At 40.8% G+C, this 21,300-nt stretch overlaps 1 protein-coding gene across 2 annotated transcripts; it reads right to left on the reverse strand.

The window, feature by feature from the left end:
• Positions 1-377: 377 nt before the first annotated feature.
• LOC137176047 (NXPE family member 3-like) lies at positions 378-20,623 on the reverse strand. Of its 2 annotated transcripts, none has more exons than XM_067582080.1 (7): positions 20,372-20,623; positions 6,441-6,589; positions 5,080-5,511; positions 2,311-2,456; positions 1,594-1,664; positions 1,166-1,372; positions 378-1,070 (listed from the first exon to the last, which is right to left on the reverse strand). In XM_067582080.1, exons 2-7 carry the CDS (start codon positions 6,561-6,563, stop codon positions 517-519), a joined length of 1,533 nt encoding a protein of 510 aa, XP_067438181.1. In that variant the 5' UTR covers positions 6,564-6,589; positions 20,372-20,623; the 3' UTR covers positions 378-516. The 2 variants fall into 2 exon arrangements, with proteins under 2 accessions (XP_067438181.1, XP_067438180.1); XM_067582079.1 differs by having other exon boundaries at positions 2,311-2,606.
• Positions 20,624-21,300: the final 677 nt, after the last annotated feature.

Consider the following 21,300-nt stretch of genomic DNA (forward strand, 5'->3'; position numbering starts at 1 on the left):
TCCAGCAACCACAATACTAATTTCACACTAAGATACCTGTGGTGAACTACACTGATCACATTGTACCAATCAGAGATGCAGCAATGACTCTTGGAGGTAGATGGTTAGCTCAGAATCCTATACTATTTATCATAGATGAACTAATTAAGGACTGGGCCTCTGCATCAATATTTCAAGGCATTACTTCTCATAATCTGCTTCATTTAAATCTTCTACTGTCAGTGATCCTGCATCTCCCAGGATGCTGCTTGACAATCCCATGACACAGGGCATAATGTTGCACTTGTGTTTGTGTTCGTCAGCAGTTTACTACAGCTCAAACTTCGACCTGTCATGCAGCTGCTTTTTATCCTGTTCTATTTCTTTTTTTCTAGGCATTTTGTGCTCTGTCAACTTCCCTGATTAAAAATAGAAAAATATCAAGTGCATTTCAGCACCTGGCGAAAACACGGAGATAACATGTAACCTCAGCACGAGTACTTGAATTCCCACTCCTTTCTCCCAACAAACACACATCTAGCTGCCATTTTTAGGGCATATGTGGGACAAGAGGACGTCGATCATATTCTTAATAATGGGAGGTTGTGGATGGAGGCTGTGTGGCAGGTGGTGGGCCAAGACCATCTCCCAGGCATCCACTAGATGGACATTCAGTCCTTTGAACATGGCCCTGAGCACCTTGTCACACTGCAGCGAGTACCAGTCACTGTTGGTCAGCGCCTCATAAAGCGACAATGCTTTGAGGTTTGCTGTCCGGATGATAACCAGCGTACCTGGAGCCCTGTCCAGCAGCCGCACCACCGCCCTGCGGATACTCTGCAGCCGCTTGATGTAGAGCTCAATGGGGAAGGTGCTGAAGTGTGCCCAGATGCCAAGAACGACAACAGTATTGATGCCTCCAACTAAATCATCTAGTTCATTGGCAATGTAGCGCAGCTCTTTGGTTGGGATGTTGGTAAAACGGATAGGGGGACCGTGGCAGCGGTACGTCACCAAAATGTTGTTTGCATAGTCTAAGGCCATGAAGGGACCAACTTGCTTCAGGTTGTGCAGGTTAAACTCCTTGAGATCTAAAATTATCACACAGGGAACACAAATTGGGACACATTGATTATGTTCACACTGCAGCTTAAACTGTTGCTTGAGATTTCTGTTTATTAAGTACCTGGTAGTGCTGCATTGAGGTGTTCAAACCACTGCCTGATGGTAGAGTCTCCATACAGGTGGACCACCTTGCCTTTCAGACACTGACTTATAGCAGAGGATGTGTTGAACTGGCGGACTGTGGTGCCATCTAGGGCCCGCCACATATCCTGATAGTAATAGCCAGAAGGGCCAGACTTCACACTGCTGCTCTTTACCTCTGGTTGACCTGAAAAGAAATTAAGGGATATAGCTGGCATTATTGTATATTTTTCCTATTATAAACAAATCCCATTAAAAGACTAAAACCAATAGTGTGCCAGTAAAGGTAATGGTAGGTTGTTTGTAAATGTTTCTTCCTGTCTTTTTTTACTTGTACTTGTCTGTAGCACATTAAAGTTTGAATTATTGTTACAGGCAGAGGTTGAATTAGTGAAAATTCTGCTTTACCTTTCATTTTTGGCAACACGTTGACATTGGCTGATCCTGAAGCGTTAATGGAGACTTTCATGTTGACACCACTGAAGAATAAAACGTGCATAATAAAATACACATATGTATCAGACAGCTGTTTTCAGCAAAAAAAGCATTGATAAACAATAATTATACTTTATGTTTATTATTGAGGTATACTGAATGGTGTTCCTAATATTTTGTCCACCCCATTAACATACATGAGGGGGGCAAAATATTAGGAACACTTTTCAATATAATACACTCCAGTACATGACCACCTCCCACTACAACCTCAATAATAAACATAAAGTAGAATTATCAACTTTCTGATAATGTCTACAAAAACTGAAAATGTATAAGCTTCATAAATGTAGAATTTATGGCAGAGCTGTTGTACTGGATTGCATTAGATTGCACAGGTGTACTCAATGAAGTGGCCAGTGAGTGTATATAGAAACTCTAAATGACTGCTAATATTGCTCTGTGTAAATATGCCACTGTTTGCTGACAAGTACGCCACGTCAAGAAATAAAACGTAATAACCAAACCGTTTTTTCATGCAGAGACTAATGTATTTTGCTAAAATGGTCCTTAAAACACCTTTAGACTCGATCTTTACCAGCTTACAAACTCCTGAGATTTCCACCAAGGAGATACATACATTTATTAGAAGTCAAACAAAATGCCAGTCCTGTCTCTCTGCTCCTTCACCTTTTAAAGAGCATTTCCTCCTTTGCCTTGAGTTTTTGATTGAATCCTCCCTTGGAGTGCTTGATCCTGGTATCACAGCTCAGCTTCTTTGGCTTGTAGCAGAACCATGGATCACCTGTGTGGAGGTCAGTGTAGTTGCACAGTGGCTGCTGGGTTGGACGCAGGAAGACATTACAGGTGGTAGTTTTAGACAGTAAGCCTGAGCGAAAGACGCTCTTGAAATAAACCCTATCTGGCTGTTCTCTGGTCAACCTTTGCAGCACTGTGACAGCCTCACTGGCGTGAACCAGTGTCACCTGATAGGACAGAGAACCAGAGTTCAAATTTCAGCCCCATTACTTGAAACTGTCATAGCAGTAAAGACAAATAAATTGAACATTTGTTAAAGTTGAACATTTCGTTTAAAGTGTAAACCAGATTGATCTACACATACCCATGTGTGAAGAACTAACCATTCACTAAACCCCTCCCCCAAGCAGCGATTGTCCAATCATAGTTTAGCCACCACAACTAGGCACAGCAGATCTGTCAATCTTTGGATTTCTCCACATGGTGGTGTGCACGGGTTGTAGTGAGAGCTATATTTGGCATTTAAAGAGTTTGAAGGGTGTTCTCTTTTTTAGCTTCTCCAAACAGGAAAACACAACGAGCAAAGGTGTGAGCAGTAGCAGTGAGCAATGGCTTCTCTCTCTCCCTCTCTCGCTCTCTCTTACTCGGTGTGTCACATGTTTAGCTATTCCTCTGCGTCTTTTAGTGATAATGGTACATGTAATAAATGTAGTTTATTTGCAGTGTTGGAGGTAAGGTTCAGCAAATGGGAAACACGTCTCCACACCATGGAAAACCAGTCGTTAGCTACTGTAGTTAGCCAGTCCCCAGTAGCTGGTGCGGGCCGACCTAGAGTAGCTCCTACTCCCCCAGTAGTTCCCAAACAGTCGGGAAGCCAGGGTGGCTAAGTGACTGTCGAAAGGAAGCATAGCAGAAGCCCATGATTCACCACCAACCAGTTCATATTTCTAACAGGTTCTCCCCACTCAATGACACACCCGCTGAGAATTATGAAGTTTGCTGCCTGTTTAATTGTGTTCACCACGCTAGACTGTTTTGTGTTTGTCCTGCTCAGGACTACTGTGTTTGTGCCAACGTGAGTGTGAAAGTAACTTGCTTTGTCGATCGGAAATGAGATAACGTGTGTTACCAACTGCTGTCTATACGCGCTCTCTCTGTGCACAAAGCAACCGTTTCTCTCCCTCCCCAATTATCTCTGATAATTATTAATTATTGCTAATAACCAGGCATGCTCCTCACAGATCCAAAAGTTGGTGTTGCCACGTGAGGCTCACTAACAGTTGGTACCCTGCATTATTAATTAATAATTTCTTGATCTTATAATTCATAATTATCTCTGATAATTTTTAATTATTACTAATAACCAAATGCACTCCTGCTAGATCCAACACCAGAAACTCCTGCTCTGTTTGTTAAATGATGACACAGATTTAGATGCATCTGTTTCTCACCACTGTATTATGTTTGATTATAATAGCTTGATTATACGCTGCCAGTAAATTAGCTGCCATTTGATGGGAGAAACCAATTTCTCAATATGTCAATAGTATTTATTACTCTTGGATATACTAAGTTTAAAATTTCCACTGCCACATTAAATGATGCTAAACAGGATAATACTTCTTTTCTAGATAGATTTCTAGTAATCGAATCTGGACTATGGTAGATATGACAACATATCTCTGCCAAAATCCATGTGCGCAAATGAGATCCATGCGCACAGAAGTAGAAAAGCCACATGTGCAACTAAAACAGCACACATATTATTTTTGCAAGCACTTTCACAGCAGAATATCTCTGCTCGCCTGAGTGTAACCAAGTATTTATTTGCCTCTCTTTACATAGAGAAAAATCAAGATGAGACCAGATTTTGGCACTATAGCTGAAAATCTATTCTGGGTCTGGTAGTAGTATGCTACCTATGTCCAAAGAATCAAGTAGTGGACTGGAATGTATCTTCCTCCAAATGAATTTCAAGCTTTTCAGCCAACAAAAACAAAAACAAAAAATTAAAATAACGTAAAATAACTTCTCTTCTGCTTCAATTTATAAGTTTTGACTTGGTGTTGCTGTACCTAGCTGTCCAAGATGGCAGACCTGCTCAAACAATTATAGTTAGGGATACAATGGTGACTGAGTCCGCCCACTTACTGCCAAAAAGAAAAAACACTTGCGAGCAGGAGAGCAATGATAGTAGCTGTGCACTCGGGGATAACAGTCACGCTCTCTTTCGGATTCTGCTTGCACTCAAAGCATTGTTCTCTCTACAATATTGCTTGTGCAAGCTATATTTTGCACACGAGTGCTGTGACAGCACTTGCAAAAATAATATGTATGCACAGCTGTTTAAGTTTTGTGCGCAACTCCTCTACATCCGCAGGTGTGGATCTCATTTGCGCTCATGGATTTTGGCAGATGTGCCATCATAGGTAGAGTGTCATCTTGATTTTGATGAGAATTACTGACAACATACAGAATAATCCAACCACTGTATGATATAAAGAACCCACTATTTTGAAAATTACTAGGGATTTTGAGTCATAAATCTGCCCCCGATATCATTGTAAACTGCATATGTGCCATGCAAATCCAAAAAGTCGATAGGCCAGTCCAGCAATACTAACTGGGGGGTGGGGCTTAGCTAATGGTCAGTTAGAAGATTGACACAATCACATTTAACATCATATTTTTTAGCATCACCTCAACATGTGCTCTTCCCTCCCAGAGTAAAGAAAATACAGCAGAGTAGGAGCCATCGAGATGATCCAGCACTTGCCCAACCACACCTGCACCAAGTACTTGGTTGTGCAGGCCGGCGAGTAAGACATCTCCCCCAGACTTCTTAGGACGGCCCTTGAAGTCATACATTTTGATCATAACTTCCAGCTGATCCCCTACATGCCACTGTCGTCCACCCTTCTCTGGGAGAATAGTGAAGGTGCTGTGGGCAGGATCGGTGGTCTGCTCCAGGGAAAGAGGAACTGGCAAGGACGGAGTTTCAGGCCAAGCAATGGAGTCTAATAGGAGGCGTTCCTCCAGAGCATCTTCAGGGGACCGTGGTTGGAAGCTGCAGAAGTGGTGTTGCAGGTGAGGTCTTGGAGCAGGGAAGGTTGTAATCACTTCATGCTGAAACTGGCAGGGGGTGAAGAGAGTGATGTGATAAAGATAATAATGATGAAGACAATCATAATGTAAGACAAAGAGTCCTCAACAAATTCACTAATACATGTCATCATTACGAAAGGATGCATGTTTGATCAACATCCCATACTGAGCGTAAAGAAATTTGAATGGAGATTCTGCTGTATACAGTTGCTGTATTATTAATACAATGGGAGCAGATTGGGCTTCACTGACTTCCATGTATAACTCATAAACCATAATTGTCTGAGCATTTTGAAATTTTTCGACTGTACACAGTTTCGACTGTACACAGTGACTAATAACTAACTTATAGCATAGCATAAATCTACAAAGAATTCCACACGGTTTGACATATGGAATGTCTTTGACGCATAAAAATTGTAGGAGATAGGTGACAAAAATAAATTTAAAAATCATGTTTTTCTGCAATAAGTCATTAAATATGCAAAGTCATCAAATTTGCATAATCTACACATAATTCTGCACAGTTTGATATAAGAATGGTATGGTATGAACGGTTTTTGAGTTGCAGATGAGCATTGTGCAAAGAAATGCACAGAATAAAATAATAATAATAATAATAACAATAATAATAATAATAATAATAATAATAATAATAATAATAATAATAATAATGAGTATGCAAAAGAACATGAGTGTGACTGCTGGGCAGCAATTACACTAATAAAAGTATATAAAAATATAAATATTTTAATTAGAGGAGTTGGTGCTGTCAGCCAAATGCAGGATTGTTAGCAAAAGTACCATTTGCCTTAAATTGCATTTGTTTACAAATGTTGATGAAGAATATTACTGTTATCCAAACCCACATTGCATATGAAAACAATATCCTGAAATCTGACTATTTCAGACAGGGTCCACCATTCAAGCAGTCCCACTCAAGACATAATGCTCACCTCCAGGACGTCCATGTTAAAAAGCACAAGGATGAAGACAAACACAACCAGGAAAAGGGAGATGGTAGCATACTTTGAACAGCAAACGCTGACCATCGTTTCTTTACAAGCCCTGACCTTCATGAGTGACGATCAGTCCTCATCTGTGGCTATAAAATGACACACAAACACAAAAAAATTAACAACTTGCTTGGCTGCATTTATGTTAGTGATTCCTTGCAAAGACAGAAACTGACTTGTGAATTCATCTCTATACAAATAGTGTGATACCTTTGCCTTTCAATCATTTCAACTAAACTTAATCCAGTCATCCAGGAAATTCCTCAGATTGATCAACTGTCACAAAGGCCATAAGTAACAAGTGTTTACGTGTGGTACACACAAACTGATGCAAATACATTTCCATCTGGGTTGAAAATGTTTGAGCAACTTGAGCAAAAGATCTATCCCAGTCCTTTATGAATGTACCCCATAAAACATACAGAAAGGAGATAGACTTGAGGGAAATAATAGAAAGAACTGGAGTCAGTTAGGTCAGAGGCTGAATTGAACGCAAACAGACAGGCACACTCCCACAGAAACGGCCCATGCCTTCTAGGGGTGGGCCTGAATCCAATGATGTTATTCAGCAAAGCACAAATAATGGGTTTTTCCAAACATTTATTTAGTACAAATATTTTAAAAAGTATTTGTTTGTGATGCACTTGGTTTTAGCTCAGTAGTCAGCGCAGTCATGTATGATTTGGGAGACTCAAGTTTGAGACCCGGTGTGGGGACCTACTTCATAAGATAGTTTATTCATAAACACTTAAACTTAATATCCTAAAATTAAAAGCGTAATAAAACAATAGCTGGATTTTTCCACTTTTATTCAAATACAAACACAAATATAAATAATTTTGCTGACTCAACAAATATAGATACAAACACAAATACTGGGCTCCCTGCACATCCTAGTGCCTTCCATAGCGAGGTAGCTTACAGCTAATGTGCAGTAATGTTTTTTGGCTTTTTGGGGCAAATAAACACAAATGGTCCAGCAGTCAAACTTGCACATGTTAGGCCAATGTGAAAATTTGCTTCATATTCTGCCTGAGCACATAATTACAAAGTAGGTGCAAGGTACATGAATTTGCGTTATTTTAGATTAAGATATACAGTAGATATATACAGTCCATCTACTATTAATGCAGGAAAACGACTGTGGGTGTGCATTAGAAAAACTGGGTGTACCACATCCAATTTTTTCTACAACAAATATTAGGCTAACAACGCTAAACAGCACCTTTGTGAAGTAGCCGCCATGCTGTTGTTGTCTATTTTGACTTTCAGTGCAATAAATTAGCCTACTCTGACCCAGAGCCATAACCATCTGTCACTCTCAATATAGGCTTGTCTATAACACAACCATAAAACATCCATTCATTTAATGGATACTTTAAATGAGTGCAGTCATTATCAAGTAAAACTAAAAAGGCCTTCAATAGTACAACAGCAAGTAGACAAGACTAGAACTGAATCTGATGAATTACCAAGGCTCATAGGTCTACACAACATTCCCCCACATGACATTTACATGAAAATTCATTGGGATACAGCCTACCTGTGCAAGTTGACGGTTTAAAGGGCAAGATGATGTGGCTTGGCCTTAAATGATTAAATTATTTCATTTTACCAAAAAACGAAACACAAGATTAGAAATTTACTTTCAAATGCCGGCAATGAGGCAATTTAATCTTCCTGTGAGCATGGTTGCTCTGCTGGATGGTAACTTGTTGACTGTTGAAAACAGGCGCTCAATGGAGCAGCTTGTAACAAGCACTATGATCAAAACACAATGTAAACTGTTCACATTGGCGAATACATGTTTATTACATAAATCTAAGACTTCAATTAGGGATGGTATGAGTGACCATCATTCACCTATTGTTTGATCAGTTGCCTAAACACTGTCATTTCCGGCCCTTCCACTCCAAGTCCATAATGCTTGCTTGGAGCCTGTAGTATTTCCATCTGGCCAAACGAGTCTGATGTAGGCAGCTAAGAGGCAGCAGCCTTCATTATTCCATAGGTGTTGCACTGAAAATGGTTAAATTCCACAAACTCGCCATCAAGGATCAAATGAAAATCCAATACAAATCCAAGTCACTCCTAATGGGCACAGACCTGCCCACTGTAGCGGTCACATGCAAATCATAAAACCTGGAAGGTTTGACAATTGTGTGTGCTGATATGTTGTCATCTCATCAACTGGTATAAGATGTCCAGCTGGACAGATTCTTTGATCTATGGCAGTGAGAGCCACCAATATATTTAATAGCAGGTAATAGCAGGTATTAAACGCACAATATGTAATTTCAGCCGCTAGGGGTCTCTCAATCAAAACAACAACAAAAGACGGAGTGTGATGACGGTGTGAAGTAGCAAGGGATCATGGGAGTTGTTGTCTTTGTTGTTAAATAACCAGCTGGTGATTACAGGGAAAAACACTGAATAAACTGTTTCACCTAAAAAATCAGTGTTTCTCTGATAATGTACGGCGACCACCGGATGTCCGGTACAGGCTTTTAGCCGAGCTGCTGCTAACACTCGTTCCGTTTATTTGTCTTATAACATTAGATCCAGATGTTCGGCTGGTTAATCCCGGGAGCCAAATTATCCACAGAGGTCTCTTCATCTCCAAAAACAAACGTACACGCAGATTAAAATTGTTAAAATACTAATTAAAGCTGTTTCACCTAAAAAGTCAATATTTCTCAGACGATGTTCAGCGACCACCGGACTTCCTGGAGGGGTTGTTAGCTGAGCTGCTGCTAACGTTTGCCCAGCTTATTTCTCTGATAACTTAAGATCCAGACGTCCAATGACTAAAATCCTTCTTCCGGCTAAAAGATATAGTTAAAAGTGACCTAAATTTATCATGAAAATGTGGCTTAAAACTGAATAAAAGTCAATTTATAACAGTTTCTGTGGAACAACCACAGAAACCCTAAGCCTTCCTACAAACTAGACAAGGGAATTGCATTGCTTCCCCCTGGTCCAAAGCTGTGTTCAATGTATTTGATAACAAGATTAAGTAATGCATTATTTTGTTTTTCATGTGAATTAAAAAAAAATATAATCCACCTCCCATTTTTTTCCTCTTTCACATTCCCCTAACCCATCTTCCTCATCAAATCAACAATTGGAATAGAAATTAAACCAAAACCAGAAAATAACTTGTTTTCTGCTAGTCTGTCTAAAAAGTATTTTAGAAGCTAAACCTTGCTGAATAGTTTCCTCTAACCTTTTGATAACTACAGTTTTTAGTTTTGCTGCGCTGCTCCACATAATGAGCTCAGGATTTATCAAGAGGATGGCTGCTTTACCAAAAACAGTATGAACCTGGACTGTGTGTGTGACTTTTTGGATGTGTAGAAGAACACAGAACATTAATTAACATTAGGTCCTGACCGATCCTGTCTGTGTGTCGGAGATTTAAATAATCGGTTATGCTGTTATGCTGCTGCTTCTTGTGCGTAAATGCGCACAGTGTCTCTCAAAGGGGAGACACAGTTGCAGGGAGATCGCTGCATATAACTGTATTTGTTACACATATATGTTCCGACACGGCGCTAGAGCAAATCCTTAGGATGGGCATTAGTTTTTTGTGAGGGGGCACATGCACTGTATATTTGTGTATCTTGTTATCAAACAAGTTCAACACAACTTTGGACAGAAGGTTCACAGACCCCCAGTCCTCCCACAAATGAATTTGGTCTTTTCAAACATAAATGATGTACATGTTTATTTGCATATAGAGCGAGGAAGTGAGAGCCGATCATTCATCTGTGACTATAAAATGACACAAACAAACAGTGTTAATTGACACTTCGTTTAGCTGTATTTTTGTTCGTGATTACTTGCAAAAATTTAACCTGATCAGTGAAATGATCTCTATGCAAATAGTAATGTTAGGATTCCCTATCACTCATTTCTACTGAACTTAATCCAGTCACCCAAGACATTCCTCTGATTGATCAACATCAACCAAGGCCATAGCCAAAGTCAGCAGCGTCATTCCCCTTGCAGTTTAACATGAGGATTCATCCCCAGGTGGCCCAGTCATTTACCCGTTGAAACATAATGTAAATACTTCTGCAATCTTTTGCAATCTTACACGATATCTGTGGGTTAGCTGCCATAAATGGCGATCTATCAAAAACAGGAACTAATACTTCTAGTAAGGGTGGAAGAGGAGAGGACAGACAGTTGCACCACAGCCAGGGAATCCAACCACCCACTGGTAGAGTGCTTGGAGTATCCTATCTGTGAAAAAGGATAAAACAAACCAAACCAATAATTCAAATAAAAATACAACACTAACAAACCATTCCACTATCAACAGTGACATCAACACAGACCACACATGTGAATAACTGCTATGAATCATAGCAAAACAATACTAAATTCACTAGCGAGGACCACACCATCAACAAGAGCAGAATACAAGAGTGAGGAGAGGATTAAGTGGTATTTATAGGAATGCTGGAAGTGGCGTAGTTGAGGTGTGGTCCTGAAACTTCACTGGATGAGCTTCAATATACTAGCAAGGACCACACCATCAGCAAGATGCATTTCAATGATTTATTAAGAAAAACAATTAATGTGCGTAGTTCTTCCGCTTGCTGACTGCGTTGTGGGGAAGCTTATAGGAAATCCGCTGTAGCGCACAACGGACCGCCAAAAACCTCCAGTTACTTAAGATAAGATTGAGCAGAACTGAGATATTTGAATTCTGAATGGGTGTAGCGATGATATGTTTGGGAGGATTGGCCAATGAGTTGTATGAAGTGCTTTGGGATGCCATTATGGGAGGCTGAAGTGGCGGCTCTGATCCTTAAGAAGTGTCTGGGGTAATGAACTTGTCTGGATTCAGAGATGAAGAGAGGCTCTGTCAATGATAAACTCTAGGATTTCTGGAATTGCAAGAATTTTGCGTTTGTCCCAGAAGGATTAAGCAGAGATTGAACTTTGAAGTGGGTATGGCTGACCAGATTGATCGGTTTTAGTTAAGTAGTCAAGTCAGCCCCCCCCCCCCCCCATGAGCAAACACTTGGCGATGGCAGCAAGGAAAAACTCCCCTTTAACAGGAAGAAACCTTGTACAGAACTTGCCTCTAGGTGGGTGGCCATCTGCCTTGACCGGTGTCATCTGAGAAATACATACAAGTCTGAAAAGCAGGTGTGGTGGCTTGGGTTGGGGTGAAGAGTTGAGGCAGTGAATTCAGAGCATATGAGAAAACCGAAGAATGCAAGTGAGAATGTGACCTCTAAATTTCGAGCAACGTGAGAAATGTCTGAATATCTGGAGCAGATGGTATGGATGCTGACGACAGCAAGATAGCAGTAAGAGGAATGCGGTGAGGATTTTTATCTGGCTCTTGGCGTTGAAGTCCTCTGAGGAGTGAAATTAAATGAGAATGGCTGGAGACCAGGCCCAGCTGTCAGTTAGGAGTTTGGAGAAGAAGCAGATACCGCTAAGGAGTTTAGAGAAGAAGTTGATGCCGCTAAGGTAAACATGAATGGTATGTGTTTTCATGGCCACCACTGAAGGGGCGCAGGTAACAAAACAAGCATGATGATGAGACTGAATGACAGGTAGGTTATGTTTTACTTGTTGTGAAGGAATGATGACTGGGTAGATCTCATAAACAGCTGGAGATGTTTGAAGAATTTTCTGCAAGCAAGAACTGTGTGATCTCGCTTGGCCATTTGGTGGAAAACCATCATCCACCATGGAAACCCCCAAAACCAACAGCAAGAACAACATCTATGTCAAGCTGACATTGTCTGGGGCTGTGTCTGCTGCGGTTGCTGGGAGTGGGCAGCAGGGGGCACTGGCATCCCAGTGCCAATGGTCCCAGGTGAAATGAGCTGCAGGGATCAGTGAAGCTGGGAGATGGGGCATCCTGGCATCCCAGTGCCTATAGCCCCGGCTAGAGCGAGCTGCTGTGGCTGCTGGACATAGGCCGAAGAGGGCACTGGCATCCCAGTGCCAGATGCCCCAACTAAAGCTGGTTGCTGTGGTTGTTGGAAGTGGGTGGCAGGGGGCACTGTGATCCCCATGCCAGGTTCCCCTGCTAAGGCTGGCTGTTGTGATTGCTGGGGCTGGATGGCAGGGGGCACTGGCATCCTGATGCCAGGTTCCCCTGCTAAGGCTGGCTGTTGTGATTGCTGGAGCTGAATGACGGGGGGCGCTGGCATCCTAGTGTTGTTCACCCTGGATGATGTAGGCTGCTGGTGCTGGTGTTGAAAAACCTGAGGGGAGGTGGAGGGCCCTGGAATTCTGGTGTTGGGTGCTCCATCTGAAGTACTAAAGTGAGGCGAGAATGGGCAACTGGCAACCTGGTGCAGAATAATGGAAACAGTGTGAAGTTACTGAAGTAACGTTAAATTGGTTTTGTTAGTAACTTGCAACCCAGTACATGTAATGGCAGACCTTATTGAGGTGATGTTAGATTAGTTGTATTAGTAACTGGCAACCCGGTGCCAGTAGCTATGGATGTTACTAAAGCCATTTTAGAGGTGCCAGTAGCTATTGATGTTACTGAAGTGATGTTATATTAGTTGTAGTAGTAACTTGGAACCTGGTGTAAGTAACGGTAGGCATTACCGAAGTGACATTAGATTAGTTCTATTAACTTGCAACCCAGTGCATGTAATGGCAGATGTAACTAGGGTGATAATAGATCAGTTTTAGTTATAGGCAACCGGGTGCATGTAACAATAGAAGTTACTGAAGTTATGTTAGATTAGTTCCATTAGTAATTTGCAACCCCGTACATGTAACAGCCGACGTTACTCAAATGACATTTGGTTAGTTGCATTATTAACTTGCAACCTGGTGCACATAACAATGGACATTACTGATGTGATGTTAGATTAGTTGTAATAGTGTTAGGCAACCCAGTGTGTGTAATGGTGGACATTACTGAGGGGACTCTAGATTAGTTGTATAGCAACTTGCAATCCAAATGTACGTAACGGTAGACGTTACTGAAGTGACATTATATTAGTTGTATTAATAACTTGCAACCCAGTGCATGTAATGGCAGACGTAACTAGGGTGATGATAGATCAGTTTTAGTTATAGGCAACTGGGTGCATGTAACAATAGAAGTTACTGAAGTTACGTTAGATTAGTTCCATTAGTAATTTGCAACCCCGTACATGTAACAGCAGACGTTACTCAAATGACATTTGGTTAGTTGCATTATTAACCTGCAACCTAGTGCACATAACAATGGACGTTACTGATGTGATGTTAGATTAGTTGTAATAGTATTTGGCAACCCAGTGTGTGTAATGGTGGACATTACTGAAGGGACTCTAGATTAGTTGTATAGTAACTTGCAATCCCAATGTACGTAACGGTAGACGTTACTGTAGTGACATTAGATTAGTTGTATTGGTAATTTGCTGGCAACCCGTTTGTATTAATAACTGGCAACCCTGTGCATGTAAAGGCAGGCATTACTTAAGTGACGTTAGTGAGAATGACCGGGTAATTGGCACCCCGGTGTCTATAGTGGAAATGCCAGGATGTTTCTAAAGTGTGGCGAGAATAACTGACTTTTCTCTTCTAAAATGAAACTGATGGAGAATAGAATAAGAAAGTGGCAACCCGGTGCCACTCACACAAACCAGAGGTTAATCGGGCAGGAATAATTCAAGTGGTATCCCGCTGCCAGTACTGGCTTTATCTGGTAAGAAAAGAGTTGTTAAGGTGAATGAGGGATGATGAAAACCTGGCATCCCAGTGCCAATGGTTTGTTTACTGGGAAGTTTGTGTAGAGTGAGGAACTTAAAGCTGCTGGAAAAGTTTTGGCGATGTTTGCTGCACAGGGGGAAATACAACCTGGCCCCCACCAGGGACTGCTGATGATGCAGGCTGTGGCTGTGGAGGCAGTGGGGCTCTGTGACGTCCCACTTGCCAATTATGGCAGTGATTTGCTCTGGCGAGAAAGCCGGAGGTGCGGGAGACTCGGTGATCATTGTTGCCACTGAGTAGAGATGAAACAGTCTGGCTTTATTGTCACTGTGGTCGAAGGGAATGTCTTACAGTAATTGTTGGATGCGGGCGACAGTTCAGTCTCAGATGTCAGGCTCCATTTGTGGATGTAAAGATTTGCCGAATCAAGAGGAGGGTGCACCATGGGTTCACAATGGTGGCTAGTATCCCGGACTGTAGAGAGGCAGCTGATGAGGAGAGAGTTGAAGCCGTGTGCCCCCGCGTCTATGCCTGTTGTGTCCATGGTTTGCTCGCTGACAGAGGAAAGGAGGTCTGAGATCTACCAGGACTTGGAGAGTCATGTTAAGGGAGCTTGAATGGAGGTGCTTCCGAGACCAGTACGCAAACCACTGAGCGCAGCAGGTCCGCTGGGGCGCTTGGCTGTGGTCTGCCTGCTGTGTTGTGGATGGAGCAGAACCAGTTTCAAATAAATCATCTGAATTGGACGGGTTGATCAGCAGTTTGTGATCCAAGGTGAGTTGACTTTTTAGAATCGAAATTTCAGTGTTTGTCCAAGTTTAGATAATGCAATCATGCGATTAGGTGGGAAGTACGGTTTGTCTGTTGATAAATCTGAGACAAAATGGCTAATATCTGGTGGCAGCTTGAGTTTGTTTCTGGAGTGACTGCGAAAAGTTAGACTCAGACTGCATGCATGTGAAGCGCAGAACACAAGAATGAAAGAGGAGGGAAGGGGTAAGTGCTACTTATAGGAATACTGGAAGTGGAGTAGTTGAGGTGTGGTCCTGCTCCTGAAACTTTGCTGGATAAGCTTCAAATAACCACAAGAGCACTGTTACAAAATAGGTGCGATTTTCGATGAATACATTATGTGCCTTGTATCACATATCTTTTTTACAGCTTCTCGCCCTTCAATAAAGTTGAAGCAGACTCACTGAACTATTATTTTAATAGGGCCTGAGCCCAAAGGGCGTAGACCCTATTGTATTTCGTGTGTTTGTTTCTTTCTTATTATTAGGGCCTGAGCCCAAAGGGCAAAGACCCTATTGTTTTTCATCTGTTTGTTTCTTTCTTATTATTCTTTCTTTATTTATACGCCACTTCAACCCTAAATTTGATTATTTAACATGATCACTTTTTGACTGTCATTTTTGCCAGTTGCCGATGTTGATACATGCACATATTTTTCCACTTGGCTGAGGAGACTATTATACATGCAATCATATATTGTACTAATGATCAAGAAAGACTATAGCCTATATGAGGGAAGAACTTTAACGCTGAGCTACTGAACTCCAGTCTTCCTAAGTTCTTCCTTCATATATTGTCTTTCTTGATCATAGTATAATCTATGCTTGCATGCATAATAGCCTCCTCAGCCAGCTGGTAAAAATATGTGCATATATCGGCATCGGCAATCGGCCACAATGAGTTGGAAATATCAGCATATCGGATATCGGCAAAAATCTAATGTCGTGCATCCCAAGTTAAAAGTCTTTACATTCCTAAAAATAGACTTGATGAAAATTAGGAAATTAATTTGTTTTTACACACAAAATCATCAAGGGTTTTCAATTTACTAATTGAAATTCAAGTGAATGGGCACAAAACCTGCATGATTTTTATGACACAGGTGTGAGCAAGGCAGCCATGTCTCACCCTGCAGAAAATTCTCATCCTTACACTGTTGACATTTGATGTTTCGCCATGACAGAGGAAGTTTCTATAACTTTATTGTAAATGCTCCAGTCTGCACCAAACTTTACATGGTTGATAAGACTCCCGGCCTTAATGTGTGTACATGACAATATTCCATCAGTGATGCAAACTGGCTGAATAGCGCCCCCCCTACGAAATTTCAGTAAAGCAGCCCCAACAGCGGGCAAAATAGTGGACAAAGGAAGTGATGTTTATCTCCTTCTTGCACTGTCTGAAAACAGCCCGGGTCTGAAGACATCTACATGCCCGTCACAGAAGCCCTTTGATTGCGCCGCGGCCCGACGCGCAGGGGCACGAAGGCCCATTCAACCCTTACATCACCACTGCATGGGTCTTAGTGTCCCCTTGCTACAATAGAAAATGGTGTGTGAGTGTGAGCTGTGAAAATCTACATTGTCTAATGTAAATTCAAATTCAATCAACAGTTGCAGTCACATTCAGGGGTCCGTTTCACAAAGCAGGTTCAACAAACTCTGAGTCTAATCCTGAACTCTGAGTTGATCTACTCTGAGATAGAAAACTCTGAGTTTCCGGTTCCAGAACAGCTGATTTGAGTCAGTTTAATCAACTCGGAGTAGTTTCACCTGGAGTTAAGCGCGTGCACCACAACTATAAAAAGTCAACATCAATGGAGCCCCGATTCAACGAGTCACCATGGCAACGGGGAAGCGGAGGGCTGCGTTTTTCACCCCACTAGCACTCGAAATCTTAATTCTCTCATACGACGAGTTTGAACATGTTTTCAGAAAGAAGTGCAACACCGCTGCAGCTGCAAAAGAGAGGGAGACGGCTGCTGCTCGGTCAATGCGTAAGTTTAAATGTAGTCCTTTGTAATCACAATAATATTACAGAGGAAAACTGCTTGAATGGTCGCCTATTAATTTATTTCATTTAGGTCCAATCCCGCGGGGGAGAAGCGCACTTGGCAGCAGTTTAGGATGAAATTGTTGAACATTGTTCAAACAGGTGAGACCTCGACATAATCTCATGGGGGTACCTCATTTTGATCATGTTTTACATTGAAAAAGTAAATGTTAAGTGGCTGTTTGACTGTGCAGTTGTTTTATCCCCAACATAATGCTGGTTTCACACACATAAATGTCTTCTCATCCACATCATGTTCTGTTAAATAATTAAGCCTATCTAAACTAACACAGACTTCTACTCAGCCAACAGAAAGAAGGCAGATGCCCATAAAACGGGTGGTGGCCCAGCACCGCCACCTCTAACTGAGGCAGAGGAGCTGGCCATAAGCCAGAATTTAGGAAGGCCAGTGGCTGGCTCCGACGTTGTACAAAAAACTTCCGTTTGCAAAGAAACGCAGCGCAACACACAATATCTGCTGGGATGAGAGAGCATGACTACGATTAGTAATGTTGCAAATGTAAGGACGGATTAGGTTGTGTGTGTAGATGATGGACTGTGACGTGAAACGGTACCGCTCAAAAAGATAATTGTCTGGAAATGCTAGAACATCTATGCGTGGTCTGATAACCATCTCTCGACAAATATTTAATTCTCTGCGCAGTAATGCTGCACCTTCATCCACAGGATCGTTATCAAAAGAACATGCCATGTTAGTGAAAAAAGTCGCCACCCACTGTGCCCAATGGACTTCTAATATACTGACACTGATTTTTTTTTTGTTTGTTTGTTTTTTTTAAGGATTTTTTTTAAATGACAGAACTAGGCTACGCCAAAACTCGCCTGCTGACTGAATGAATGAGGAAATCAAATGGAGTGTTTGGCTCTGAAAGAGGGCGAAGACCGAGAGAAACTCGAGGTTCATTGAGAAAAACCTGGTCCCGACCAGGTTAGATTCATAGAGTCTGTTGCTACGGTAACTGACCGAGAGCTTAAGTTACCTCTCTCTCTGAAACAGGCTAGAGTTATCCCTCTTTCTCTGGTTTGAGTTACCTCCCTTTTTGAAACGGAAAACTCAGAGTTTCCCTCATTTCAGGGTTAACAAACTCTGAGTTTTCACTAAACCTGCTTTGTGAAACGGACCCCAGGTCTTAGACTTAACCTGTTATAATGTCACTGCAGGTACACTATGTGTCTGTCACTCAAATATTTATTGTTTGTTGTTATTGTTTTAGAATTGATTTTAAGATTTTACTGATCACTTTTAAAGCACGTCTGGGTCTGGCTCCAAGCTACATAACAGATATGCTGACCCCGTTCGAGCCAGCCCGCAGCCTTAGATCCTCAGGTGGGGCCCTTCTGGCTGTTGGAACAGCCTGCCTGAGGAGATAAGGCTTGCAGAATCAGTAACTTCTTTCAAATCACTTCTTAAAACCCATTTTTACAGACTTGCTTTTATGTAATGTTGTCTTTAGATCATCTTTCTTTTAAACTTCTTTTTTTTTTACTTTTCATCTTTCCTTTAAACTTTTTATCATCTCTTTATTGTCTTTCTTTGCCTTTGGCCACCATCTTTTTAAGGTCAGATCTGTTATTGTCTTCTGTTTCATGTCTTTGCTTTGCATTGTACTGCTTTTGCTTTATCTGTCAAAGCACTTTGTAAACTTTGTTCTTAAAAGGTGCTATATAAATAAAGTTATCATTATTATTATTATTATTATTATCATTATTATTATTGTTGTTGTTATACAGGTTAACTAACCGGGAAAGAATTCCCCAGTAGGTGTGGTGTGGGTGAAAATCTTGTGGAGTATTAAACAGACAAAAATATTTTGTTAATTTTATCAGGATGTGTCAGCCATATCAAAAAAACACCAGAATTTTTGTGTTTGGTGGTGTTGTGGAAATTTTCTCTCGAGAAAGAGGCACATGGAGACATAAAGAAAGCATTAAACATTGTTACTTGTTGAAGCAGTTGTAAACACTGTACAATCCATCACATCATCAGTAACAATTATACAAATGTCCAAACACAAACAAAAATACAATCATCTTGTATTTTTGGAGAGAAAGCATGTTGTTCAGCTGGCCCTTTCCCTAAAGCCAGCCCTTTCTCTAAAGATTGTGAACTAAAACTAGACAGCTTTATACCTCTCTAGAAGCAAAGCTAAAAACAGTCTAGTCCCTAAATGGACACTTCCACAAACCGTTAAACCTTCTTACAAACAAGTATGGTCTCTAAAACAGTAGGCTTAAGTCAAAGATATCTCTAGCTAACCCCAGAGGTCAGCAAGCAATCCTCAGATAGAAACAGGTTCAAGAGTTCAACTAGCCTAGGAGTAGGATTTCTTCACCAACATGTATCCCCAAAATGACAATGACATTACATCACATTCAGTTGATAACAAACATTGATTCCTTAGTTTGAAAACATTTGTAACATATATACAAAAGATTTATAAAATGATAACCTACTATTCAATTTTCTTTCACAGTGGACATGTTTGTAGAAATGTTGACTTGTATGACTTATACTTGTTGAATGTATGACTTTATGACGTAATTGATTCGTTAGCTTGTTTGGGCACTCAGCCCCTTGGGAGGCTGTAAATATGTTTGTCTTTTGGACGCATAGTGGATGCTGAATATTTGCCAGATGTAAACAAATATAGTTAACAGTCAAATTCAAAGTCTGAGTTTCAGATTCCGGGTTGTTTACTTTTATCTGAAAGAGTACAGCCATGACGAGAGAGAGATCTGATAATATGTTTGATCTAATGTACTGTATGCTTGTATGTATCATTTAGGATAGAGTTAATTTAAGGAAGTGTTCTGCAGACATACAGCAAAGAGAGGATATCAAATCCAAATAAAGTGTAAGTGCAGAAATATGCCAGGAACAAACATAAAGAAATTAGAGTTCAGTTTATTTCAGCTTTAGTTTGCACTTTAGTTAAACCAGGACACATATAAAGGTTTTGAGATACTTAAGTTTCCCATTGAGGGAAGGCTTAGTAAAGTTAAGGAAACATACAATATAGGAATATCCAAATATCATTTGGTTCACAAACAAAAGAAAATGTGAGCATGTTATGTTGGCAAACCTAGACATTTTTTTTCTACAAAAATTTCTTTCACCAAAAACAATTTGCGGGAAATGTAATCACTTATAACATAAGGAGGCAGGCTTTCTACTGCAAGTTAAAGCAGTTAAACTTGTTAAAACTCTGAAAATGGTTAGCATTTAGTTTTCATGATGTCATGATGAATTGAAACTTCAAATGTCATCAAATACATGTATACTTAAATACATTTAAGCAAATCATGTATCTTACCTTAGCAAAGATTCAGTTCGAGGAAACACAATAAACTCAGACTGATCCTGGAGTGTACCTTGCTGGTTTGCAGGAAATCTGTTTTCTTATCTTGACATCGGGTAAGGATTCCTCTTTTTGTCACAACAGTTGCCTTAGTGGTTTTGATTTTCATCAAACTGCCCCTCTGTACTTATCCCCAGCCACTGTTTACTTCCCCCTGGCCTATTCATGTATGAGTATTCTGTTGATCTTTACTTGCTCACCACATGCCCTCAGACTTCTCCACTGGTCCATGTCACCTGACTCCTAAATACATAAATAGTAATCCGGTTTTACCTCTTTTATCAGTCTAGAAGAGTGCACTCAATAGAGTGCAGATCTCTGCCAGGCGTGTCTGGCGTTATGTGGGTTGAGAACAGGAAGTGCAGGGCAGGCTGTGTTTATTCATGCGAGTAGTGGAATGAAGGAGAGACGATATGCAGGTTACATTATCAAGGTGTAACCTCAGTAGACGGGCTATATGGAAACAAACCTCAGAGACAATGTCCATACTGTATAAAAAATAAACAGTACGATAAGTCCAAACTTTTCAGTTTAAACATTTTTATTTATTTAGAACATTTTGTTGTAACAAAAGCAGGGATTTATTAATCTCCCACCGCAGTGAAAGAGCAGCAATGTTAAACAATACAACAGTGTTTGTGTTCTCTCTCTCTGTTCAGGTCGATTTGGGTTGGATCTGGCAGCTTGGGTCCTCCTCTGGTCGGGTCTCTTTATTTTGAAAATTCATCTATGCACATCGGGTTCAGGTAGATTGAAATGTAACTGACTTTCATGTTTTTGTGTTGAGAAATGTTAAAGAGGACCTATTATGCTCATTTCAGCTGTAAATTTTTATTTTTGGACTCCACTAGAGTAGCTCTGCATGATTCAAAGCACTGGCCCCT

This window comes from Thunnus thynnus, chromosome 23 (assembly GCF_963924715.1).
Source record: "Thunnus thynnus chromosome 23, fThuThy2.1, whole genome shotgun sequence".
Taxonomy (NCBI): Eukaryota; Metazoa; Chordata; class Actinopteri; order Scombriformes; family Scombridae; genus Thunnus; species Thunnus thynnus.